The sequence below is a fragment of the Ictalurus punctatus genome, chromosome 27 (assembly GCF_001660625.3).
Source record: "Ictalurus punctatus breed USDA103 chromosome 27, Coco_2.0, whole genome shotgun sequence".
Classification (NCBI taxonomy): Eukaryota; Metazoa; Chordata; class Actinopteri; order Siluriformes; family Ictaluridae; genus Ictalurus; species Ictalurus punctatus.
In genome coordinates, this window is record NC_030442.2 from 8,883,044 (window position 1) to 8,910,098 (window position 27,055).

Genomic DNA, 27,055 nt, shown 5'->3' on the forward strand with positions numbered 1-27,055 from the left:
CCTGTTGCCATGCTTCTTTTCTGTCCCAGTGCACAAACACTTAAAGCATTAGCCCCATGTCAGAGAAAAATGCTTTGTATTCACCTTTCATGTGTAATGATTAATGTTTGAGCTCTGGATTGAGTGTGTGCTTGGCAAAGAGAGCCAGAAAAGAACCGGAGCTTTCTGAAGAGCCCTTGAGAGAGATCTAATGTGTAACTGGTTTAAGAGGACAGTGAGGAGAAGGGAGGGGGTAATTGTGTGTCTTACTTGCATGTGTTCGCTCTCAGGCCCGAGACTCACTTAAGCCTGTTATTCTATATGCTTCTAGACCCAGCATGGCAATAATCAAGTCTCCCCCCCCCCCCCCCCCTTTTTTTCTTTTCTTTTTTCTTTCCCCATCTTTCCTGCTACTCTCTGTCCTCCTCCACACAGAACCAACTCAGATTCAGCGCTGCATACGAGTGCGATGAACCCGAACCCGCAGGACCCGTTCAGCGGGAACCAGCAGACGGGCAGAGGGCCACCCCAGCGCAACGGTGAGCACCTCTCGCTTCACCTTTCAAAGTGTAATTATAATCCATTGTGTGTATATAGGTTTGTTCGATAACCCAAAAGCAGTCAAAATGAGCAAAAACACTGAACATAGCACACCCATAAACAACGGCAGCGTTTGTGTGGGTGGCATGTAGGCCAGGATAGCGTGCTCTGTGTGTGGGCGATGACCATTTAATATAACCTTTCTGGATTATTACAAACGCATGTCTGAATGAGAGCAGTGCTGGCATTCCTCTCTGCTGGATGATAGACTGTCATTAATTACTGTACGTTATGAAAGCTGTAGATCGCACAGTGCTGGAATCCTCTGCTATATATGTGTATGTCACGCTGATTCTGGTTATTCGGAGGTTTGTTGAGTAAGCAATGGTTTACTGATTAACAGAAAACACTGCTTGTAGTTTATGCACCGTAACACGGATATCCCCGATGTGTGCCATCCATGCAGACGCGGCCCTCTGGGAAGTGCTTTGTCTCGGTGTTCAGCCTGTTTATTTTGTTTCAAAATGACAGTTCTCCTGGGGATCAAATGCACTGCGCGTTTTTGTTTTCTCTGCTCTTCCACACCGGATTCAACTCATTGGATAATTATCAAGCCTTTTATGTGCTTTAATTAGATGTCGGAGCGAAATAATAAAACCAAAAACTCAAAAAAATGCAGTGAATGAGGTCCTCTGTACCGGGATTGGAAACAACTCTGTTGTATTGGTGTAGCGCAGCGTTATTATAGCTAAAATAATATTACACTTTATCATTTTAATTTAAATGCGTCTGATCTGTAATGGCGCTAATAGAGTTTTCTTTAAAAATATAAATATATGCGTATATATATATATATATATATATATATATATATATATATATATATATATATATATATATATATATATATATATATATATATATATATATATATATATGCGTGTGTGTGTGTGTGTGTGTGTGTATATATATACACACACACATATATGTATGTGTGTGTGTGATAACACAGTTGGACTCTAAATAAGTAAAATAGGTCTGCCACCACGTTCTGGCACAAACAGCTAAGCACATTAAGCTTGTGAGTCAATAAACACTCATGTCCAATATTATTTTTTGCTTAGCATTCAGATTCAGCCTATAGAAGTGATTTTATACAAAAAGTGATGTCTTTTTGCACACTTTTCTGGCCACAAGTTATGGTGTCCTGAACATTGCAATCTGATTGGCTCTTCTATGTATTTGCATTTCCATGGAAAAAAAATCATGGTTCAGTGGCTAGGACTGCCAGGCTGGGTTTTTTCCAGAACTAGTGGAGTGTTTCCATGTGCTCTTTTCCTTTCTGAGTACTGCTAGGCAAGATGTCACCTGTTGTACGTGATCGTAACCTTACATGAGTAGCCTAAAAAATGTCGCTGCTATGTCATGCTTGTCCTCTGGCCATTCTCGTCCCCCCAAGTGTCCCGGGTGGCCTGTATTGCACACCTGTATTTAACAGAGATATATATTTTTTTGATAAACCTGTGTTTTGTTTGCAATTGTTTGATATCCATGAGAGCAGAGTATTTGGGGGATTTATTTTAACAAAAGATCAAAAGGTTAAGCAATAAAGACAAATGTTCACAGCCTTCTTTGTCAAGGATGCCAATATTAGTGGAGGGCACTGTATGGATAGTGCACTATACCAGACAATAATAGCACTTTCCCACTGGATTGTGCAACACCTTCTCGGCTCGGCAAATTGAATAAACTCTTTAGCACCACTTTCACCATGGTTTATGCACTCTCAGCTGTTAACCATCAACCTGTGTTCAGATGCTGCTACATACACCTTTAGTTTAGACCCAGAAAGGCATGCTTCTGACCCACTTGGATGGATCCGCCCAGTTTTTCAGACCATAGTAAAAAAACTATGCCCATTTGCCCATATGCAAACCCATGCATAGATGGTACAATCAAACAAGCAAGAGTGTTTGTGACTCCTTGTGGAAAAGCCTGTATGCTGGAGTTGATCCAGAGGTCCATAGCCCATCCAGACAGAATAGGGCAACAACCCCATTGTGTAGTCTGTTGAATGGGCTGCAGTTTTTGTTTGTTTGTTTGTTTGTTTTAATGACACAACACTTTGCCCAGCAGCTTTCATTTGTAAAAGACATTACGGGTGAATGCAGCCTAACTTGTTTTTTTTTTTTTTTTTTTTTTATCTACCAAGTCATGTTGGATACTAAAGTTAGTTCAGTCGAGGTATCTTTATGTAATGTCAACTAACTAGTTTTGCTGGCTAACATAACTTAATTCACTACATGAATATCTATGCAAGTTAGCTAGGTAGCAATTTCTTTAGATATAAAATATAATATCTGCTATCGCTCTTGTTAACATCGACAAGAATTACTCCCTAACAAAATAGCTTATACTTCATTTATTCTTTGTTGAGGCTTGCCTTATTAATGGCTTGCAACCTTATTAATGGTTGTAACTACCATCCTGAGGTGACGGTAGAAATACTGATTGTTGATTGCCAGCTCATTCCTGTTGCCAGATTATCATTTGTGATCAAGCCACATCTCTGTTTTTTTTCTCCACACATAGAACGCTCACTGTTATTTTAACATTCATTCTGATATGTCCCTTAAATGCCTTTTTACGTTGGTTCGGCTTAAGGCACACAGCAAACACAATTGGGTGCCGCGCCCAAGTCTTTCTATGGTTGGGAAGACCTTGCAATTCTAGTCATGTGCCAAGGCATCCTGGCCTAAAGCCTCTCTGTCTGCCATACCCATGAACCACTCCGGACAGTGAGTTGTCCGCCTGTCCACAGATCGACATCCATAGGTGTTCCAAATTAGCTGAACCACCTCCTTGTGAATTTCCCGTTACCTGGGCACAGGCTCCCTGTGAGACAGCTCATCTGCTGTCTTATTGAAACAACCTGGCAGGTAGGCAGCTCTTAGAGACATAAGGTTTGCATCTACCCACTTCCAGAGCTTGTTTTTTTTCCCCAAGCTCCTTGTATCAGCGTGTTCGCCCAACATGCCAAGGAAAGAGTACTGTGGTTTTTGCTGTCAGTCAAAAAGAAGGCTTCTTTCTGTGAATGAAAGACTCTAGCAGAAGTGTTGGCGTTTCTTTCGTTGTTCTACTTGGTGTTGTTTCAGCATGCTCTTTAGTTGTTTCTCTTACTTGTCCATCTGGATGTAGAGGAGTTACCATGGTAACCGCCCCCCAGTGATGGTTTAATAAAAGAAAAAAGAAAACAACATTGTTATTTTGCGCATTTATTTCGTGCTAATTAGCGTAAACAACATGAACAAAACTGAAGTTCTAGCCTCCCTCCCCCCCTCCCCCCAAACGGTTAACAGAATAAGACAATTCTGTTATAGGTGACCGTGACTATATTTTTATATTTTAGTATTTACCAGCATGGGGGTCAGTGACTGCTGCCGTCTTTAAACGCTCACTCGGAGTGACCGTATCACTCGGGTCCCAAAAGTCAACTTCAGGCCCGAGAGCGGAATTACTTTTTCAATCACGCTGTTTCACTGTGCATTGCTTTCATATGGAGCAGCACACACACACACACACACATGCATGCGCGCACACACACACACACACACACACAGTCACTGTATCATGTTTTCTGACTGCATGGTTGGCCATTTTCCTTAGTGTGATTATTTTATGGGTGACATTGTTGTATTGTGAGAGGAGAAGACTACTGTAAGCAAGGACGTGTATTGTGTAATGGATTCTGTGCCTCTGTTTTACATTTACTGACAGTTTAAAAAAAGTTGAGGTGATTTGTAAACCTTAGCAGTTTGGGTGCTCTGTGCCAGTTGCCCTAGGTAAAACTATAGCTTAGCGGATACAATTCTGTTCTAGTAAAAGCAACGACTGGCAGGGAGCCACTGTTGTGCCCTGGAGGAAAACATTTAACTCTTTTTGTTGTTTGTAGAATTAGAAATTACTTTAGCCCAAAACATTTGCCAAGTTAATAAAAGCAAACTTCATGTAATAACTGTTTTGAGCTAGAAACACATTCTGGATTGACCACGCGTGGGCTACCTGGGTGACTGGGTCGATCTAGGGAGTTGATCTAGCTCAGGCAGAGTGTGAATGTAGTTTAGTTGACATGTTTAACAGGATGTTGGGTGAAGTATCCAGGGCAGATATGAGACTGGAACAACCTGCAGCTCAGAGCTTTTGAGGAGTTCTAGCTGACGAGAAAGGTATACTTATAGAGCTGACTGACAGTTGGGATTAAATAAACTTTTTGGCACAGAGACTCCGAGCTCAGCAGTGCAGACACAGTGTCGGATAGGGTTAGGTAAAACCAACCGATTCTTTTTTCACAACATGTAGAAACCGGCTTTTTCATCCAGTTTAACACAAGTGTTATTAAAGGTGTTTTGAAACAGCAGTAGCAGCCCCCCTGCTCCCCCTCCCATAGGAACAGGATGAAACTATTCTATTTATATGAGCACCTCTAGAGCAATATTCATTATGTTCTTCAGTTTCACCACATGAACTTAGGCAGTTGGGCATCCTGTAAATATAACTAGTGTTTACTTACGGCTTAGGCATGGGACATAGGTTTGTGTAGTTGATCTTGGATAAGCCTTTGATCCAGAATGTGTGTAGAGTCAAGGAATTATTTTGTATTTTGTTGCTAGTCAGAACAACTCGTCTCACAAAGTGAAAATGTGTCTCATAAATCATTTGAATCGATGCAAAGTCCTAGGTTGAGCATTTATATTATAGTTTTTAAGAGAGTGTACTTGAGAGGATAATCAGTTGCTTTTTTTCTTTTTATTTTCTTGCCCTCATTATGTGTGTTGATTGGGGTGTTGAGATGATCTGCCCTTCTGGAGCTGTGGAGCAGAGCAGAGAGTCCTGGCTTAAGGCCTGAGGTGATCCTGCACTTAGCCAGCATTGGCCCAGTGCACCCAGGGGAAGGAGAAAGAAGGCCTGTTCTCAAAAGGATCTCTCTGCTGCATGCTAAACAATGCCTCTCCTTTGATTCTTACAGTCCCCCCCCCCCCCCCACCACCCCCACCACCCCCTTCTTAGAGCAGCTCCTCTTATAATTGTTTTGAAGAGACACAGCATTGTATCTCATTCTCCAAAATCCAGGCTGCAGCGGAAGGCCTCAGCTTGGGCCTGAACTCTGTTATGGGTGGTTCAAGTGTGCACTCCAAGTGACTCAGTTTGTATGAATCAAATATTTGTGCTATGGGGAGTGTAACATCCACCAATGCAGCTTTAAGCTCTAAACTTTATAGTCTAAAGCCATCTTTTACAGAAGTACAAAAACACCTACTGGTTACTGGCTGCGCTGGTTATAGGCTGCGCTGGTTATAGGCTGCGCTGGTTACTGGCTGCACTGGTTACTAGCTGCACTGGTTATGGGCTGCACTGGTTACTGGCTGCGCTGGTTACTGGCTGCACTGGTTATGGGCTGCGCTGATTACTGGCTGCACTGTTTACTAGCTGCACTGGTTATGGGCTCCGCTGGTTACTACTTGCACTGGTTACTGGCTGCACTGTTTACTAGCTGCACTGGTTACTGGCTGCGCTGGTTACTAGTTGCGCTGGTTACTGGCTGCACTGGTTATGGGCTGCGCTGGTTACTGGCTGCACTGTTTACTAGCTGCACTGGTTATGGGCTCCGCTGGTTACTAGTTGCGCTGGTTACGGGCTGTGCTGGTTACAAGCTGCACTGGTTTTCTCCAAGATATTGCTTTTGGGATGCAAAAATCGGGAAAAAAACCTTTCTAAATTGTGATTATGAATGTTTCATAATGTTAAAAAGTGTTTTTCGTGCCATTACATCGACAGCTTGACATTTAAAACTTAATTCTTTTCTAGAATTAGTATTTGCTTATTTATAAACCATGTGGAAAAACCTTTTATTTGTATAATAATGTAGTATCAGTGTTTTGGTACTTTCTGTCATTCATTCATTCATTCATTCATTCATGCGGTCATCAGTGTTAGAAAGCCTGCAGCATTTATAGCACTGCTACAGGTAGATACTTGTGCTAAACGAATCTGTTGCCTAATGTAAGATATTGCTTTGCATTGTAAAAATTTCTCTCTTGTCTTTTCTTCTTTGCTCTGTTGGTGTGGTGATGTAGCCAGCATGAATGAAGCAGAGGTGGATGGCACAGGAGATGGTAAGTGTGTGTGTGTGTGTGTGTGTGTGTGTGTGTGTGGGAGGTATGTGGGCAGAATATGGACATACAGGTAATGTTGCATCAGGTTACTGACCCTGCTTGTGGCATTCTACACAGTGCACAACCTTCACTGAACCTCTCTTGTGCCCAAAGAACTGCTGTATAGGAATGATGTTTTTTTTTTTGTTTTTTTTTTTGCCTGCATATTAAAATACCCTGTGGTTTTCACTATCTACATAACCATGGTTTTGTTGCTTCCAGGGCTGAGGTTCATTCTGTACTATTCTTGTGACGTTTATTAGTGTCCCCTACTGGAAAGAATGGTCAGGCACAGGGAGAATGACTTTTATCTATTAATATGTATCTTCTTTTTTTTTTTTCTTTTAGCAAATGAGGAATTTCTAATGCATCTATTTCTAAATATGAATGAACTAAATATGAAATCAAATATTTTTAGAGGATGATTATGATTGCTTTTGTATTTCTATATCAGCATGTTCTGTGGTCAAATGGATGTCTTTTCCCCCCATTTTTCTGCAGTCTTTTCTTTCCCTGCTGTTCCTAATGAGGAGAGTCTTATTGGTGTGAGTAAACCATTGCCCAGGCAGCTGTGGGAGGCCAAAAAGGTGAGCAAGTGAATGTATTCGAGCTGCACAGTACATCATGTGTTATTAGGGATGTCACGAGAACCGATACTTCGGTACCAAGTCAGTACCAACATTCTTAAAAGTTATGGTACTTGTTTTTCTGCATTTCCATGGTTACGATTCTTCCGAACCTAAAGGGGGCAGCAAATACGCACAAGTGTTTTAGTCGGTCCACAAGTGAAGAGGAGGAGGAACGCCTACAAGCACACGGGAAAAACTACAAAAGATTAGCTTAGCTTAACAAGTTTAGCTCCGCCCTGACTCGTTGAGAGGAAAAGAGAGGAAAGCTAGTATCGGTTTCCAGTGTGCAACCGATGCTATCGTTCATTTCAAACAAAGCGAGGAAACACCTGGAATTTGGTGAAGCACCTGAAAGACAGGTCCTATATTATGTTTGTTTGAGGCAGCTGGCTTTGTGGCCGTGAAACCAGTTAACGTTATGCTCCATGTAATGTTTGCGATAGCCAGTTATTTGTTAACGACGCGAACGCATTGCGATGTTATAAACTACCTCCTAATGGGCCACCATGCATCGCCATTCAGCCCGTGTCCTGTCAGCAACATGTAGCCTAATTTCACTAATAATTATTCACATGTTCATGCTTTTAATAAATCTTTTTGGTCTGCCACCATATCAGTGAATTTAAACTAATGCATTCAGAGTATATGGTGGGGGTGTGCGCGCGCGCACGCGTCTGTGTGCATGCGTGTGTGTGTGCGCGTGTTTAGGAGTGCACGATAGTGTTTGTTAACTAAAATACCCCCCGCCCTTTCACTCTCTCTCTTTGTCAGTATCAGCTAGAGGAGGATGTCCTCCAGGAGAGTTTTTATTTTTTTATTTTTATACCACACCGTGGTATTGACTTTGGTATCAAGTATCGTGTACTTTTGGTGGTATCGGTACCGACTACTAGATTTTTGGTATCGTGACATCCCTATGTGTTATTAACACAAAGCTGGTCTCTTTGTTTTTCATTATTCATCATGGTGTAGGTGCACTGACCAATTTCAGATACTCTTAAAAGTGCATCTTGTGGTGTTCGTCCAAGTGTCTACAGAAATAATGATTTCTAAAGATGCCTTAAAGAAGCTGTAATTTGCAATATTGCAGTGTAATTGTTCTGGTTAGTTTCTTTATTTCAGGCTTTTTTTCATCTTGTACCCTGTAGAATAGCTCCACCTTTTAGCCAGAACAGAGCGGCTGATCTTCGCCGCTTTTCCTTAAAATTCAGTACACCACGCAGCAGAGAGAATGGGGATTGGTTGGGGGAAGGGGATGACTTGTCTGTGATTTCACCGCAATTACAATCGAGTGCTGTAAAAACGAGTCCTAAAACCCAAAAACGAGTTGGCATTTTTGCACTTCTGGTTTCATTGCCCCTGAAGTCAGTGAGTTTTTTGAAGAGTGAGTTTTTGGTTAAATGCCTGAAATAAGGTCTGTGGTTAACACAAGCTCAAGATATTTTCACGTTTTATTCTACGACATAAAATATATCAGTAATACCCCACTCATGATTTTGTTAAGTCATGTGTCTTTTATAGTCTTGAAAAAGGCAGTTGCTAACAAGTGGCTAAATGGGACTACGGAGGTTGTCAGGGGCGTTAAACGTCATCACGCCGAACAGGAAAACTCATCTACTACAGCCTCATTGTGTTTATACTCGCACTCTTGTAAACTATTCTAACTTGTAGATTTATCAATTTATATTATTTTCCAATTGGAGCATTTTTCAAATTATAGTGCTGTAAAGCGCCATGCGCGATGGTGTGGTTTGTTTATAACCTAACTTTAGCTTTTTATTTCTGGCGATTGTAGTTAGACTTCAGAATTCATAAACATTGTCTTTTGTGAAGAATATGTTGATGAACAAAATGTGTAAGAATCATTAACTTGTGTTGGTCGCAGAGTTTACTGCAATAATCCAAAAGCCAGTGGAGAATCCTATTGGCTTTTTGTACAGGGAACCAGGGGGATGTTAATTTCTGGGTTGGCCTACAAAAATGCATCATCCCTACAGCACTGCATTCACCTTGCAGGCAGCAGAGAGCTTTTAAAATTACAGACCGTTCCTTTAGTTGATAGTCCGTAAGTGGGGAAGCAGATTTAAGCAGAGCAAATCATTTTACGATCACATAGCTCCAATCTTCACCATTTCATATGCTTTCATTGAGTTTTTGTTATGATTACAGCATTATAGGCAGGTATTTTGCTGTTCTTACACTGGCTTACAGGCTCTATACCTAATTGATTTTCACAAAACAAAAAGTTTTCCTTTAGGGGTATGTAGCTTGATGTGCTTCACTATGTTGCAGTACATTTCAATGCTTTAACTATAGTACTGTAATCCAAAACCCACCACCTGCTGCACTACTCACATTAGCTGAGACACAATCAGCTTGATATTAGAAAAGTTTTTACTAAATGGATTTCGCAGAAGCATGCACAAATTATGGATTATGTTTTCAGAATAAGGAACATACAGGCAGGGCCGGTCAATCCGTTAGGGGTCATAGGCAGCCGCCTACGGCGTCACCGTATTTGTACCGAGCCACATTTAACGTTCCTCATGTCTTTTATTGCCTCAGAAAAATTTATTTGGTCGAATTGGTTTGTTGGCGCCCCCTAGTGCCAATATAAATAAGCGGCAGTGTGTGCACGGCTGTATTAAGTGCAACAGGACACTCATCGCTGGTGGTTTTTTAAAAATGTATTTTTTTAAAAACAAATTAAAAAGTACATCATAATTATCAGTCATCACTGTCCGTGTGACTGTGAAGTGTGTGTGAGTGTCATTGATGTTGATGGTTCCGTGTTTTTACCGCGTTATGGACGATAACGATCATGGCATAATTTGAATGCTAATGCTGCTGAAATATTACTGGCAGTGGCAATCAAGATTGTTAGTTGAGATGCGACAAAAACCACCGGTAGCTCATCCATGTCACAGGAGCGTCTCAGCAGTCTGGCCGTGATTGCCATTAACCGTGACATTGTCAAATCTCACATGACTATTATTATATTATTAATGATTTTGAAGCAGGGAAGGCCAGGTAGGTAAAATTCTAAATGCATACATTACTTGAAACGAATGCAGGTAGAGCAGAGTGTTTAAATGACAGTATTGTTATATTTCTATTATTTGTTTATTATTATTTTTTCTTTTTTTTAATAAAAAAAAATATTAGCGCTTGCTTTGTATTGCGCATATAATAAGGTAAACTTTTTTGTGGTTATGCCTATCCACAGTTGTAAATAAAATATTATTGAATGCGAGAAATTAGTGTTGTATAATTTATTTATTTATCTATCTATTTATTTATTTATTTATTTATTTGTAGGGGTGGGCATTGAGGATTAATCTTGCTTAGGGCACCAAATGGGCTAGGACGGGCACTGCATATAAGTATGCCCTGATTTAATTAAAAAAAAAAAAAAAAAAAAAGGTTTAGCACAGTGCTGTCATATAACCTTTCTGCATACTACATACAGTTTCTGGGCAGCCAAAACCTGCAACTAGGCAACATATGGGAGATTTTAGTTGCCTGGTGGGCTAGCTAACAAATTTTATGATTTGTCCATACTTGTGTTCAATAGTTGTGGGTCTGCAGCTGTTCTTTTTATTTTTTATTTTTACGTGCATTAGACCCTTTTTGAAATGAGCTGACAGCCTAATCTTCACTCTTCCTTTGTGGCAGGTGCAGTCCCTTTCATCACGGCCCAAATCTTGTGAAGTGCCTGGTATCAAGTATGTCTGAAGAGCCTTTTCTACAGCTGTTGTTATGAACACTCCTGTTCTGTTTGCTTCAACTGACATTTTTTGTTTTTCACTAACAATGGATTCCATGCCTAACATATACGTGTTTCTTCTTCTCCGCTTCTCTCTTCTTTGCAGTATATTCCCATCTCCGGAGCAGAATGTTGGTCTCTCTCACTACCAGGGCACATTAAATACAGGCGGCTCTCTACCGGACCTCAGTAACCTGCACTTCCCCTCTCCTCTCCCCACCCCCCTTGACCCTGAGGAGGGGGGCTACCCCAACCTGAGCGGAGGCAGCAGCACAGGAAACCTGCCTGCTGCAATGATGCATCTTGGAATCGGAAATTCTCAGGGTGAGGTCATTGTGTGTGTGTGTGTGTGTGTGTGTGTGTGCGCGCTGTTGACAAAATGTGAAACTTTGTAATTACTGATTACATGGCAAAAACCTTAGTAAAGTGTCATATGAGATGCATCGTATCCTAATTCCTAAACTGTTCATAGCTTGTTTGTCTGTAGAATGCAGAATATCTGTGACTGATCCTTACACAAAATGTACATTTCCTCAGCTGAACTTGGCAGAAGTCATGCTGCTCAAGTGCCTTGGTGAACACTCCGCCCTTTGTTTCATGGTTCTTTTAGACATAGTGTGATGAATAAATGCAGCTTGTTCTCCGCACAGGCACATCCGTGCCCCAAACCCTCCCCCACCCCCACCCTTCTTTCCGCTATCTGATTGCTCTCATTCGGTTCAACTCTCTCTTGAGCTTTGGACCTTCCATTCAGGCCCATGTCTGGGAACAGACTCGGCTGTCCCAATGCTCCTGCCAACATCCCTTGAACTGGAGGAAGATTGGCTGAATTCCCGAATCACAGTGAACTTTGACCCCTGAATTGGCTGCCTATCAACAGCTCTTTTCTCCCTGTCCTCAGTGGTCCAGCAGCTCACAAACAATCTCTTAGTGTGACAGTGAGAGAGGACAGATGGAGACTACAAAGATCCGGCATGATCTTAATAAACTTGTTCGCTTTCGTCAAGTTTCCATCAAGGTTTCAGAGCCTTTTGAAGATTTAATGGCTTCTGGATCTATCCTGGCTTATGACCTTTTACATTAAAAAAATCAAATGAAGCAAACTGTGTGACTGATGAAAGCACAGTGTGCTGAAAATGCACAGTATCACAGCGAACATGGAGAGGTTTCATAATCAAATTGTGTGGTTATTTTTTTAATTACTTAATGTAAACTTTGATGTATGTTATTTATTTATTTAAAATTTATTATTATATTTTTTTAGACTGCTGGGCTTGTTCACTAGTCTATAGGTAGTTCTTAGTTTATAGAAAATAACCGAATGTGTATGAAAACTGTAAAGAGTAGTGGAACTGTGGGCCATGAACTCATTGGCCCTGGTTCCTCTACAGCAGTGGTCACCACCCCTGTTCCTGGAGATCCACCTTCCTGAAGTCTTTAGCTACAACCGTAATCGTGCCCATCTGACCATCTAATCATTTCCTTAAGAAGTTCTTGATCAACTAAAACAGGTGTGTTAGATTTTGGTTTGAGATGAAACCTGCAGGAAGGTTGATCTCAAGGAAGAGTGTTGTTGACCACTGCTCTAGTGGAAATGCACCTAAAGGCTAAAAGTTCCAGAAGAGAACTGTGCCTTCTCAGTCCCACAAAACAGTGGATTATCATTTTCTCTTTTAGTTTCAAATTATTAGTTTTATCTGGTCTCTCTTTTTTTTACAAAAAAATGTATTTATTTATTTATTTTTAGGTCTGTCGACCTCTCTGAGCAACCCTTCCATCCATTCTTCTTTGCGGCTTTCCTCACTCAACAGCCCTCCTGCAGGGGGCATGGCCACCTCGCCCAGGAGACGACCAGCTCCCATCAGCCCCCTGACGCTCTCTCCTGGCTCTGAGCAGCGCCGCAGCCTGGGGAAGCAGCTCTCACCTACTATGTCTCCCTCCCTCTCTCCAATCACACAGGTATGACACTTCCACAGCAACTCATCAGTCTGAGCTAGAACTAGAGCTAGAATGATGGTTGCTTTTTAGCATGATGTGTAAAGAGGCGAGAGCATGTTCAAACTCCCTTGAAAGCTCTGTGGAAATGGATAAGCTGAAAATTGGAAATGGATAAGCTGAAAATCTGTTGCGGTGCACTGGGCCAGGAACACGCTTTTCCGAAACATCCTGTACATAGTGATGTAACATTTTTTTAATTTAATTTTTTTTACTCTCTCCAGGGGGTCCCCTTGGACACCAGCAACCTGCCGATGGAGCCGCCTCCTCCCTACCCTCTCTACCAGCAATCTCAGCAGGCCTTGCAGCAGCAGTCAACCCAGTCCCATCCATCCAAGCTCCAACAGCGCCAGCCTCAGGGAGGACAGCAGCAGCAGCCTGTTTCCCCTTTGCAGAACGTTAACATGGACTTCAACTCCAGTGCTGTGAGTTACTCTTAGGCTTTATTTTTCCACCACAGAAGTGGGAGGAGCTACAAAATATCATTACTTATGTCTTATCTTTTTTTTTTTTTTAGTGTTTACTATTACTTTTGCTGCAGTAGTTTTAGGAAATCTCTTGTGAAGTTTTTGTTTGCCTTGCAAATTTAGGGACGTTTATGGTGAATGGAAATAAATCCATGTTAATTAACGACAAACTATGGAAATGAAAATCCGTAAGCAATAACCTTTTATATGTATTGCACAATTTTTGTTACCTACAGAAAAACTCCATGACACAGCCATTTCAGTATTTATTTATTTTTCTTAGCGAGAAAGTACTCTGTACTTAGCGAGTACAGAGTGACAAGTTAGGCACTTTTTAACTTTTCTAACTAGAGCAAGGCAATCTGACTCTATGATGACAAAAACATATCCTTATACTAGTACACACAGGCCAGGGTCTAAGAATAATTTTACACTAAAGCTCTGCTAGAGAGGAGTTACAAGATTAGTTTTTCCTTCAGTTGTAGTTTCCAAACAGACAGTGACTTCGCTTTTCAGATTTCCAGGGTTTCAGTATTCAGAATTGCCTTCAAGTATCATGATGTGGCATATTACCTGATCGTATGTTCGGAAAGTACCAAACACTCAAAATGGTGGTTTGCCTTAGTAGAGCAGTGTACTAAGGCAAACTCAGCCCATGGACAAAAATAGCACGGGTCACCATTATCTGTGTCTGCGGCTTTAAATACTTAAATTCCCTATTTTTTTAATTATTAATCCTGGTTCTTCTGTTCTACATCAAGCATTTTAGTCAATACTCAAGATGTCTATACACTGTAACTAACACACTTTGAGTTCTTGTGTAATGTGAGTGACGTATAAGTAAAGTAGTTTAGTATTATAGTCATATTAGTAGAATTTGCATGTGTTTTAAGAGTACATGCAAAGTAAAAGCACACCATTTTTTTCCCCGATGCAGTTCATGCATGCCTTATTGCGTATGTATGTGATGTGACTTTAAGAATCGATCTGTTCTCTTTGTCCTCTATTAGCCAAACAACATGAGTGTTTTCTTCAACGATCCATTCCTGGAGCAGCAGTTCTCTGGTCGGCAGTCCAAGTGTCCATCCTACCAGGTGAAAACAGAACTCGTGTTCCAACAGTATTTCATATACACAAGAAAATTCCAACACTTCCAACACAAGGCTAATTATATGGTTTTCACTATACAGTACATTGAAGACATTTGGGTTTGAGATCAAAAGACGAGTGAGACAATAGATCAGAAATATCAGTTCCTGATATTACATCTAGATATGTTAAACAACTTAAAACATGGCACCTTTAGAGGAAGACCACCCAGTGTTTAGTTGAGCAAAAGTATAGGAATAGATAGTCTTAAAATAAATAACATTTTGATATTTGGTTGCGAATCAAGCCGGTGACCCAGTGACATCACCAAACTGTTAAATTTTTATTTTATGTTGCTTTTCCAGGTTTGTACTGCAGCTTCTTTCATTTGTTGTTTGTTTCGGGGGGTTTCTCCCTTCAGTCTTCCCTTCAGGAGGTTAAATGCATGCTTAACTGGGTTAAGGTCTGGTGATTGACTTGCCAGTCTAAAACCTTCAAATTTTTCCCCTCATGATGATTGGGTTATTGTCTTGCTAGATGATTAAGTTCCTCCCAATTAGATTGGATGCTTTTCTCTGTGAATTGGAAGACTGCTTGTTTCTCTAGACTTCTCAGTTCATTCTGCTGTTGGTGATGATGGGTTTTTCTTCACAGCTCTCACAATGTTTGTCATCAGCTGGTGTTTTTCTTGACCGACCTGTTCCATGGCTGGTTGATTGCACACCACCGGTTTCTTCATTTTTCAAGACATTCCAAATTGTTGTATTGGCTATGCCCAATGTTTGTTTGTGCAATGCCTCTGATAGACTTTCCCTCTTTTCTCAGCTTCAAAATGTCTTGCTTTTCTCCCCTAGACAGCTCTCTGGTGTTCATGTTGGTTTCTTCTTTTTTTTTTTTTTTTTTAAACAACAAATGCACTCTTCACAAGCGAAACCTAGGCCTCAAACTAAGAGTAGACATTCAGAGCTAATTCTTTAAACAATCAATTTAACAAGAAACACCCATCAGTCGCTTGTTTCAGTATTTTTGTTCACATGAAGAAATGGGTGGGTTCAAGCAAAAAGGTATAATGTTCTAAATTGTCTAACACAGATAGCTGTAAGTATGAGGAAAGGGAAGTGGAAATTATGATTTGTCATCTTGTATTCGTCTTTTGATCTCAAACCCAAATGTCTTCAATGTATAGCAAAATATAATAGAATTGGCCATGCTGTTGGAATACTTTCCTAGGGGACTGTAAACCGTGACTGGCCCTCCTGCGCTCAAACCTGCAGTCTCAACAGCTGTGTCTATACATGTTCGTGATTTGTATGGTGTAAAAGTCATGTTCGTACAATTGTAGCTTTATAATGTGAATATATGACTAATGCCAGTTCTGTTTTTACTGAATAAATATATTTCATTACATCGAATTCACCCAAAGCAGGTGACAAGTATTAAACAAGATCAAATCTTTACCGGAGAGAAGAACATCAGTAATTACAAAAACAGACATTGTCTTTTATTTTTCACGTTTGTTTTTTGCCTTAATTCCTTAGATTTATATAGCACTTTTCTAGGCACTCAAAGCGCTTTACATTGTTGGGGGGTCTCCTCAACCCCCACTAGTGTCTAGCATCCACCTGGATGATGCGACCGCAGCCATAGTGCGCCAGAACGCCCACCGCACACCAGATATAGGTGTAGAGGAGAGGAGAGTGATGTAGCCAGTTTGCATTGGCTGTTGGTCATGTGTCTCTATCACACAGGAAAATTCTTCACATGTTCATTTACACAGTCACAGCCTGAAGGCTTGATTTCTTAAACAGAGCTAATTAGAATGGGTGATGTTCAATTTAACCCTGCCCAGTGCTGATATGTAGCAAAAACACGTGTCAATTTGGGCTCTCTGTATAAAAATGTATTTTGTGTGTCTCCTGTTTTTCTTGCATTCTTGCAGCAGGACCAGTATAATATGCTGGAGTATGCCATGAGCTCGATGGCTGGAGGATTTGACCCCTCCTCGAACCTTTACTACTCCCAAGCTTCGCTTATGGGCCTGAGCGGTAGCCATGGCAACCTGCAGGACCCCTTGCAGATGAAGGCTAACATGTTGTACTCTAACTGTGGAGGTGCAGTACCCAATATCATACTCACAGGTAAAGTCTGTTACAGAAAACAGTCGGTACAAGAAACACTCTTAAAGCTCTCCCAGCACAGTGTTAAAGGAATACTTCAGTGTTTTTAAAATGAACCACTACTGCACCTGTAGTGTGAGAATGTGTAAACAACCATGTCCCGATTTTTTGCATTTCCCGGTGCAAAGAAAACTCAATAACAGAAGGCCAGTTGCTGAGCCATTAATAAACATTTATTCAAAAGTAACGTACATTTTTCAGTCTAAGGTATTTATAAATTTAGCTCTAAAGCTTTATAATTCCTGTCTTCAAAGATGGGATGACTTTTTCAGTGGGAAGTTACCAAGATCATCAATCAAAAGCACGTGCACAAAAATCTGTAAAGCAAAGATGCCTTCAAAAATAATGAGATTTTATGTAAAGATTAATAAACTAAAAAAGTCAGTATTTGTTGTGACAACCCTTTGCTTTAAAAAAAAAAAAAAATGCCCCAGTAGTCACAGGTACACTTTGTGCACTTTTATAAGGAATTTGGCTGGTGAGTTTTACTCAGCATCTTGGATGATCTGCCACACTACTTCTGAAGATTTTGACTGCTGCGCTTGCTTCAGTTTGAAAAGTGGCGCATTATGTAACATGTCACATTCTTTACTGACATGCAAACATTTTTCTGTAAGATTTCATTTCTTTGTTGGGAAATCTAAAATGTTTTTGTATTGACTCAGTAATGCAGTAAATCATAAAATAAACACCTATAACAAAATTTGTCATTTTAAAACATTAAGGCGCCTGAGACTTTTGCACAGAATTATAGCTCAGAGTAAACATGCAAGTGCCTCGGTTTCTGCCTGATTGCAAGTGAGTACAACATTAGGAAAAACATAAACATTGGAGAACGTAGAATTTATTTCAGTGTTCAAGAGTTGGATAAAATGGTTTACTGATACATCATCCTAATGTAAAATAAACCTAATCCGTCAAACAGTGTACTGGAGCCTTTCTCTAAAATGTATTAAATGATATTATCACTGTCTCCCACTTTCAGATGAGTCAAGTCCTAGTATGCCCGATTGTTTTGATACGGACGGGGTCTTCCCCCTGGAGGACGAGCTTCGCATTGAACCTCTCAGCCTGGATGGACTGAGCATGCTCAGTGACCCCAACATGGTTCTGTCCGACCCCTCAGTGGAAGACAGCTTTCGCAGTGACAGACTCTGAGGAGCTGCACGTGTGCATGCATATTCATTCTCTCTCTGTCTTTCTCTCTCTCTCTCTCTCTCTCTTTCTTTCTCTCTCTCTAACACAAACAAACTCGCTTGAGACAGGATGTCCGATGCTGCGTAAAACTCCAACAGCAGAACCCAATCATACTTTACACGCATTCACACACAATACAAAAACATACGGCCCTTTATTCCCCTCACACGCATACACTACAGCTTCATGTACAGTGACTGGTGAGATGTTCACACGTTACTGTGACTCACAGGAGCATCGTCTCTCAGGGGCCATTCTCACTCTATGTTCTCCATCTGCCACTCGCGACAGTGATGACTGTGATATTCACAGTGAGCACACTCAAAGAATTCTCTCTGAATGCTTCATACACCCGTTTTCCATCCACACACACACACACACAGGAAGCCTGGTCCAGGACTAAAAAGATCTTTTAATCAGTGGCCAGTCCAACATCTGGCTGGGAATTGATGAATCCCTCCAGCATTCTGAAAAACAAATACAAATGGAGAACATGTGCATAAATGTGCATTACATCTTTGTGGGTGTAGTTTTTTTTGTTTATTTGTTTTTTGCATAACTACCTTTCAGGAGTTATTATACAGCGGCACTGTGGTTGTTATTATTTCGATCTTTAATCGCTTCTAACTCACCTAGTTAAAAAGAACCTGTTTGAATCAAAAGCGATTGTAATGGACCTGACAATCAGCACTGTCAAATGGATGCAGCTTTGCAACACAAGACTTGTCTGACCTGCTCCACCACATCATGGGTCTCTAAAGGCTATAACCAAAAGAATGTGCTATTCTTACATTCAGAAAGCCATGTTTGCTTTCAGGCACGATTGTTAGAAATCAGAAACGGTTTCCGATTGTATGCCAAATAGCGGCCGACTGCGGGGCCTATCCAGCACTGTCCAGTCTGCAGTGTGTGATTGTATATAGAGAAAGAGCGAGAGATGGAGAGAGAGAGAATACACAACAGCGTGGTGCATTGTGGAACAGAAGGAGCCAGCAATCTGCCTGATCGCAGCTCATATTGATGCACCACATGCACTGTGTATGTGCACCAGCAGGGTGGGTCGAGCCATTTCCCTCCCTCCAGACCGCATAACACGAGCTTAAGGGTTTCAGTGAATTCTGTCCCTCAGAGATACATTTTACAAATGGAGAGATGAGGGAATCAGGCTTTTCTGTACAGAGCATTATTTTTCGAATTTCTTTGCTTATATAGTTTTTGTATTGAAGAAAGAAAGAAATGTTTAATCACAAATACGTATGCCTCATAATTTCAAAAAGGGAAAACTGTTTACAAAAAAGTTTAAGAACTAAAACTTATAAGTAGGAGTTAAAATTTCTATGATTTTGCTATCATTCTGGAAGAGTATATTTGTATCTTTTATTGGTCCAGTCTGTGAATGGAAGCCCTCTTCATGCTTTTGGCTATGCAGAATTTAGTATCAAGAGTAAACTCAAGGCTGGAACATCCCAGATCATGAGAAAGGAACTATTTTACCTGTATATTTAATACTATATACCAGTTCTATATATTCACTTTATACATTTTATACTGACTTGTAATATGTGTTGTATGTTTTTTTTTTTTGTTTGTTTGTTTGTTTGTTTGTTTGTTTTTATCTGTCAATCTGACAAGCTCTGAGTTTACTATGTCTTTTTTTTTATGTGAATGATTTGTGGTGGTTTTATGAACGCTTGGCCTGCATTCCCTCTGTGGTCAGAATGTTTAATTGTGGACATGGTACACATTATGCATTGCATTTATTGCAGGCTTTGAAATGTTTGCACTGATCATCAGAAGGAACCATACACTTGTTTTTTTTTTTTTCTTTCTCTTTTTCTTCTCTTTTTATGAGGGACTGAATTCCTTTTGGCTATGGATGTCGCTGTGATTTTGCACATGATGTATGCAAAAAAAAAACAAAACAAAACAAAAAACAGGCCTTTGGAATGTATGCACTAACTTGCCACACTAAAATGACCAACAAATTTTGAAAGGAAATGTCTCTGTGCAGTAATGTCGCTCAGGAATGCATGTTCTTTGTTATGATCACTAAATCATATCATGTATCACAGTCTTCGGACTGGCCGGGTTCTGTAAGCTTTTGTTCTGTAAGAAGATTTTTCTTCTAAGGAAAAAAAAAAAAAAAAACGTTATTTAAGATCATTTCACGGCAATAGCAGTACTATGTGTATACCATGTCCACCTTTTATTTTAATCAACGCTCTGTGGTGTGTGCACTTGAAGGGAGTGGGCGGGGCAGGAGAGGTTGTGTACGTACAAAGCAGGCAAAAAAAAGATTATAAAGACTCTGCAGTCAAAGAAGTGGGTTTGATTATTTGTTTCTTGTATTTCTTCATCGTATGATGCAGCTCAGAGGTCAGGGTTTCTGCTGCGTCTTGTTTTGCATAGCGTACTTCTCTTTTCGTATGGCTAATAACTCTCACTGCCTGTCTGTGTCCACTTTGCGTTTGTAACACTTTGTATGCAGACTTTAACGTAGATGCTTCTACACAGTTCAATAGTTTGTGACCGAGCTCCAGCTATAGAAGAGTGTATTTTTTCACAGATGGCACTAGCAGGCTGTTCCTTTATAGGGGACGTCTCGTCGTCTTCTGCCTTATCGTCGCTGGGCTCTGACCTCGTGACCGTCCTTCTGATTGTACTGTGATGCTTCCCCCTATTCCAAGCCCTGTGCTAAAAATGTTAGATTTAAAAAAAAAATATATATATATATATATATATATATATATATATATATATATATATATACATACACACATACACACACACACACACACATACACACACACTTTTGTTGTTGTTATTCTGGTCTGTACTACAATTTTTAGTGGTAGATATGTATTGTTTGTAGAGCAACATTTTTTTTCCTATTTGGAGGGGGGCTTTGGGGGGGAGGGGGTGTTTGGTGGTGTTTTACAATTTTTCTTTTTTTCATGATTTTTAGTCGCCTTTTAAAATGTACAGTTCTGTTATTTAAAAAGAGATTTCTTGTTCACTAGTGTTACTGCTATTTTTATGCCATTTTAAACTTTTCTTTTTCAGATATTAAAATAATACTACACCATAATGCTTTTGGTTTGTGACATATAGTGCTTAACTTTGATTTGATAGAAACAATAAAACCCTTTTTGTCTCTCTTTATGAATTGTCACACACCCTTCTATCAGTAATCACTTTTATTTTCAGGTTTTTTTTTTTTTTAACACAGAATTGAATTTCGCTTTGTTTTCTCTGACTTCTTCATGAAAGAATGATCTCACTACAGTCTTCCTTCTTGTATTTTTGTTTTGCCAGTAGATGGAGGCAGCGAGATATATTTCACCTGTTTGTGTTCAGGAAAAAGAGAAAGTAGGAGTACACTGGTGAGAGGCACCTTTGTCCTTGTTTCATGATGAACACCTTCTCATGTGGTGGTTTGAAGAGAAAGATGCAGCGAAGATATTTGTATGTACAAAACATTCACAGCAATGTCTTTCAGCCTGTTATTTGTTATGCGTGGAATACTACTGAGTGAGAAATTCCTTGCTCTCAATAATAGTTGTTTATCTTTTTTTGCTGCCTAAATGCATGATGCTTTTATTACATTGTTTATGAACTGAAATATGCATAATAATTAAATCAATCGAAGAGGAAATTCTTTTATGGTTGAAAACAACTGGTTAAATGGATTCCATCCTCCGTTTTGAAGTTCCAGCTGTCGTCTGCTTGTCTAGATTTGAGCACAGAAATTCAGTTCATTTATAAAGCCTGATGTACGGAGTTTGCGTCTCGTCTTTTAGTCCAGAGTGAAAAATGCTGTATGTCGGCTTGAAAGAGTGCGTGCCATCGTCTGAATGTGGCGAAATGCCTGAGCAGGTCTGTTATTACTCCTGGGATACAGTCCCTCTGATAATGGATTAAAAAACACTGGTAATAACAGGGTGTACAGCCAGAGGATGGGCATGATAAGAGCACACTATTTACACTCGCCAGCTCTGGTATTCACTTAAACTGTTAGGAGGCCGACCACATGGCTAACCTTGTTTACTCTTTTCATAAGACATAATCTCCAGTTTCACTTAAATGCTTTGAACTCTATTACACCCTTCTGTATGTGCATTTATTAAAAGCGAATGATCAGGAAATCTGACTCAACTGAAATCTGTGAAGTGATCGAAAGTTAATTTAGCCATGGATATGTTTAATCTTTGAATGGTAATGATGTTACAACTGTGCTGGCACAAAACTGTGTTTTTGTCCCTTTAATTTTTTTTCACCGGACTCGGGTGTGTTTCAGATGACAACCATTATCTTCTGTTGTGAGCCAACGAGGGAATTTACTGGAGGATTTGTTTCACTTCACGTCTCTCTCTGATGAAAGTAACCCTTGCCTTGAACTCTCCCGGGAACTCTGAGAGGTGCGTTTCATCAAACAAGTCCTTCTTTGGCTATGGGAGGCTTAGTGAAAGCTGTTAAAACTAGAGGAAGAAAGCTGTTTGACAGCTCAGAGCTCGACTCTGACTCAGGATTGTAAATCTCCAGATTTACAGTAATCCTTTTGGTTCTTAGAAAACAGTACAAGGAAGAAGAGGAAAAAAAAGGTTAATTACCACAATGGGCTTTTTTGACACCTTCATATATTGTAGAAATTCACTGAGGCATGTGAACCTTGTGAAAAATTACACTTTCTCACACTGGAAAGATGAAACTCAGTGCTGTGCATTAAAGGAGAGAGGGAGGAATATGCGACTGGGGACACAATCCAACATTTCATGATGTACAGGAGGAGCAGTGCTTTGTAGAGCTTTAGTGCGGTTCAGGCCTGCAAGAGTCTTACTGTAATAATTGTGTAATTGCTGATTGTTAACTTGTCATTCTTAGAGGAATGGAGTCATTAGACATGCTGTCTTTAAATTACCCAGTTCAAGCAATTAATCAGTGCCATTAAGCCATTTTAAGCAAAAGACTGCAGAGGAAGACAATAAGTGAATCATCCGTTATCAAAGAATCGTGTGTTTTAAAAGAAAAAAAAATGCATCAGTGTAGCATAGGAAGGCTATGAAGTCGGAGTTATTGTACTGTGTATTTCACCTTGTATTCCTCTTCTTTTAGCAAATCTACTCATTAAATCACTTCGCCACAGGGGTTTAGCGCTGAGCTAATGACTTTAGACTCTAATTAGAGTTTCTCGTGCACTTCTCATGCCCTATTAACATTGTAGTACTTTATTAACATTGTAGTACTTTTCACTTTTCTATCCTCTAAACTCTCATTCCTATCTATTACAACCAACACTACATTTAAGTTAGGATTCAAAAAAAATTTTTTTTAAAGAACACCCTCTGTCTTTCTAAATTTCTTGCGCCGTCTTAAATTTCAGATTACACACATTCCTAGTCCTATCTTACTCAGATCTTCTTTAATACCTAAAATGTATTCTGTCTTTATGGAATCTACACTGCATGTAGTACTGGTCATTTTCAGGCTTTAAATTACATCCGCTTCCAGCTGCTGAAGTAACAGTTATAAAAATAAAAAAAAAATAAAATAAAAAGTACTTGACAAATCTGTAATGATGCATCATTTTAAAGCCCTTATGTCTATGTCTAGTGGCTTGCGCCGCACCTAAAGGGTCGGGGGTTCGACTCCTGCCTCCGCCCTCTGTGTGTGGAGTTTGTATGTTCTCCCCCTGATTTGCGGGTTTCCCCCTTGTACTCCAGTTTCCTCCCCCAGTCCAAAAGACCGGCATTGCAGGCTAATTGGCATCTCTAAATTGTCCGTATTGTGTGAATGTGTGCCCTGCGATGGCTTGGTACCCGATCCAGGGTGTACCCTGGGATAGGCTCCAGGCTCCCCATGACTCTATGTAGGATAAATAGATGGAGAGAGGTCTATTGCTAGTTTGTATAAGGTTGTAATTAAATAATTTAACATGGATCTTGGGTATTGCATGATGAGGAAGATCTGTACATTTTTACAGAAGGAATGGAGACATTGAGACATCTGGAGTTGGGCAGTAAAGCTAATTCCCCTATTAAGGAGAGAGGACACTAACGTGAAATGTGAAATGCTGTTTGTGTTTACACCGTGGACAAATTAGTAGCTCAGGCCCCCTTAGACAAGAAGATTAAGTGTCCAGTTATGAGTTTTTTCATATTCGTAGTCGCCCGGCAGCACGTAGGCTCGTTAGACTAGCAGTCACCAATGTTTTTTCTACTCTTATTCAGCCACAGTATCTATTGACTTTAGGAAAAGGATTTATTTGGGATATTTAAACAAAATGTGCTTCATTGTGGTGCACTACTCATTCTGAATCCCACCACCTGCTGCACTACAAACATCGGATCAGATGATTTAGTTAAGTGGGTTTCTGCGGAATAAGCACATGGGACTGAACAGCACACAGGAGCTTTCACCAGCTTGCTGGGCTAGCTAATGGATTTATGATTTGTCAACCTTCTTTGTATTGTGACGTTCTCTATTGTGAGTGAGCAGGATCCAATGCAGCAGAATGTCCATTTCTTGTGCCCTTGACTCTGCAGCTCATCACTCACGTCAGTGCTTCAGACATCACGCCTGATTTTCAAGGTCACTGCACTCTGGGGTCTCTTCTGATCAATGGCATTTGCTTCTTCAGAAGTCTGAGTGTGAAGTAAACTATTCCTGATTTACATCCAGTGTCCTGATGTGCTGCAGGCTTTGTTACTCCTTTGCTATCCAGTCTTCTAAACACCGGTCTCACTGAGATGAAGAGGGTACATGTACATTCACACGGGTTATTTTTCGTGTATGAGATTAGCCGATCATGACTGTTTCATTACCACGTCCATTTGGAAACTCGAACATCTGCTCTCGTTGCTATAGTTACAGGGAAATATTGGGACTTTCATCTTAGAACTAATAAACATCCATAATGTTCATACTCTAATAGACTGACTCAGGTGATCTCCCTTCAAAAAAATTCATACAATTGCTAAATGCATGACCTCCTAATATTGTGCCCTCTATCTTCTGCCGCTTTGGCTTTAAATACAGTGAAGTATGAGTAACACTGTGAAGTTGCATCTATGACTCTGTCGTACTCTCTTCTGTCAAAAAAAAAAAAAAGCGGGTTCCTAGGATAGTTAAGGAATCTTTTATAAGGAATCCCAGTGGCTCTGTTATAGTGTGGAGCAATTGATGATATTGTTTGGCTCAATACCAAGTTCTTCTGACTGATTACCTTTTACCATTTCTGTCCTGACGGGTGTGGTCTCTTCCAGGATGAGCCCGCCCCGTCTACATTTTGAGTGTCAAAATGTTCACATGCTATGAGCTTCACAGTCAGCAGATCTCAACCCAGATAAGCACCTGTGGGAGATTTTGATGTTATGTGTTAGAAAACAGTCTCTACCACCATCATCAAAACACCAACTGAGGGAACATCCTCTGGGCATCAGTTCCTGTGACTTGACGAATCTATGCCACGGTGCGCTGAAGCTCTTCTTGTTGCTTAATAGGAAACTTTTATTGAGGTTTTTTTTTTCCCTTTAATTTGTCACTCGACTGTATCTCAAACAGGAAAACGCTGTTGTGTAATTCTATATACAGCAGAATTACAGAATACAGTTCAAGAGTGTTTAAGGGTGCTAGACTTGCATTTTGTGAATTTAGGAACTTTATTGAATTCTATTTTTATGAGTTTCGGTGGCCATAATTTTCCAGGCTTTTCTTAATTTGCTGCGGTTTTTTTGTGTTTTTTTTGTTTTTTTTGTTTTTTTTTTCCTCTCCCCCATATGTGATGAATATATTGAATGCATAATGCAGATTGGATATTATGGGATCACCAATGCAACCAATGGTCTTGTGTTCGAGATTAATGTTACCTGCCCGGTGCCTGCTGTTGAGCGAACACACACGCACACACACACACACACACACACACGTTGATATTTTGAAATGAAAATTCAACCAAAAGTTGCTAGAAAGCAGCAAACACACTCCTGATTAAAAATTCCAAAACTCGTTGCATACTATACCATAATTTGTTTCAATTAATCTAACTTCATAAAGAACATACCTTAACCCTTTATAAGAGAACTGTATTTCTTCTCAAAACCTGTAAAGTTATTGACATCTGTGTGCAAAAAAAGTAAATACGTTTTTTTGTTGTTGTTGTTGTATTTTTGTTTGTTTTTTTAAATTAAAAAAGCAGAGTTTGTTACCAGCCAATGGTGATTATTTTCCTATAACTGCTCCTTAATTGTTTTATTGCAGTTTTCTACAGTTTGCAACACGAACAATTTTACAACGTTATACTTTTGATGTGTTTATAGTTCCTGTCATTTACATTATAGAAGCTATAAAAAGTCGTTCCCACCAGCCTCTGTTTGTATGCCTCCGCTACGTAGTATCTTATCAGCTTCTCTGTGCGTCTGTCTGTCTGTCTGTCTGTGTGTGTGTTTGTAGGACTTTTATAGAATTCTCATTGTAACCAGCAGATGAACTAATTACACTATATGGCTAAAGGTTTGTACTGTCCATAACACCTACAGTACATTACAGTACAGTATATGTGCTTGCTGAACATCCCATTCCAGATTTCTTTCCTTTTTACAGTTATAATAGCCTCCACTCTTCTTGGAAGGCTTTCCGCTAGATGTTGGAGCGTGGCTGTAAGGATTTGTGCTCATTCAGCCTCAGGAGCATTAGTGAGGTTGGCACTGCTGTTGAGTGAGGAGGCCTGGGTCACAGTTCCAGTTCATCCCAGAGGTATCCAGTGGGGTTGAGGTCAAAGCTCTGTGCAGGAGTTCATCCACTCCAGCCTTGGCACACTGTGTTTTCATGGAGCTGACTTTGTTCACAGGGGCATTGTCATGCTAGGACAGCCATATAGTGTAGAGTTTGGAATTGATCTAAACAGGATCAAGGTCAAATTCCTGAAATAGTTTTCTTCAATAGCTTCCTTCTTGTATATTTGAAAGTATACGTATATTTGAAGGGTATTTCAGGTATATAAATTAGT

General features: G+C 40.1%; 1 protein-coding gene across 3 annotated transcripts in view; it reads left to right on the top strand.

Annotated features, from left to right (window-relative positions):
- crtc3 (CREB regulated transcription coactivator 3) overlaps window positions 1-26,213 on the top strand; it is a 51,099-nt gene extending 24,886 nt beyond the window's left edge. Inside the window, exons 6-15 of one of the 3 annotated variants that reach the window (XM_017458558.3) lie at window positions 415-518; window positions 6,654-6,692; window positions 7,233-7,318; window positions 11,036-11,085; window positions 11,233-11,450; window positions 12,874-13,085; window positions 13,346-13,546; window positions 14,599-14,682; window positions 16,620-16,815; window positions 17,840-21,213. In XM_017458558.3, the coding sequence (XP_017314047.1) occupies window positions 415-518; window positions 6,654-6,692; window positions 7,233-7,318; window positions 11,036-11,085; window positions 11,233-11,450; window positions 12,874-13,085; window positions 13,346-13,546; window positions 14,599-14,682; window positions 16,620-16,815; window positions 17,840-18,012 (1,363 nt within the window). In that variant the 3' untranslated portion in view covers window positions 18,013-21,213. Of the gene's footprint in view, window positions 1-414; window positions 519-6,653; window positions 6,693-7,232; window positions 7,319-11,035; window positions 11,086-11,232; window positions 11,451-12,873; window positions 13,086-13,345; window positions 13,547-14,598; window positions 14,683-16,616; window positions 16,816-17,839 lie in introns of all 3 variants that reach the window. The other 2 variants (XM_017458557.3, XM_017458559.3) reach the window with 2 other exon arrangements.
- The last annotated feature ends 842 nt before the right edge of the window (window positions 26,214-27,055 follow it).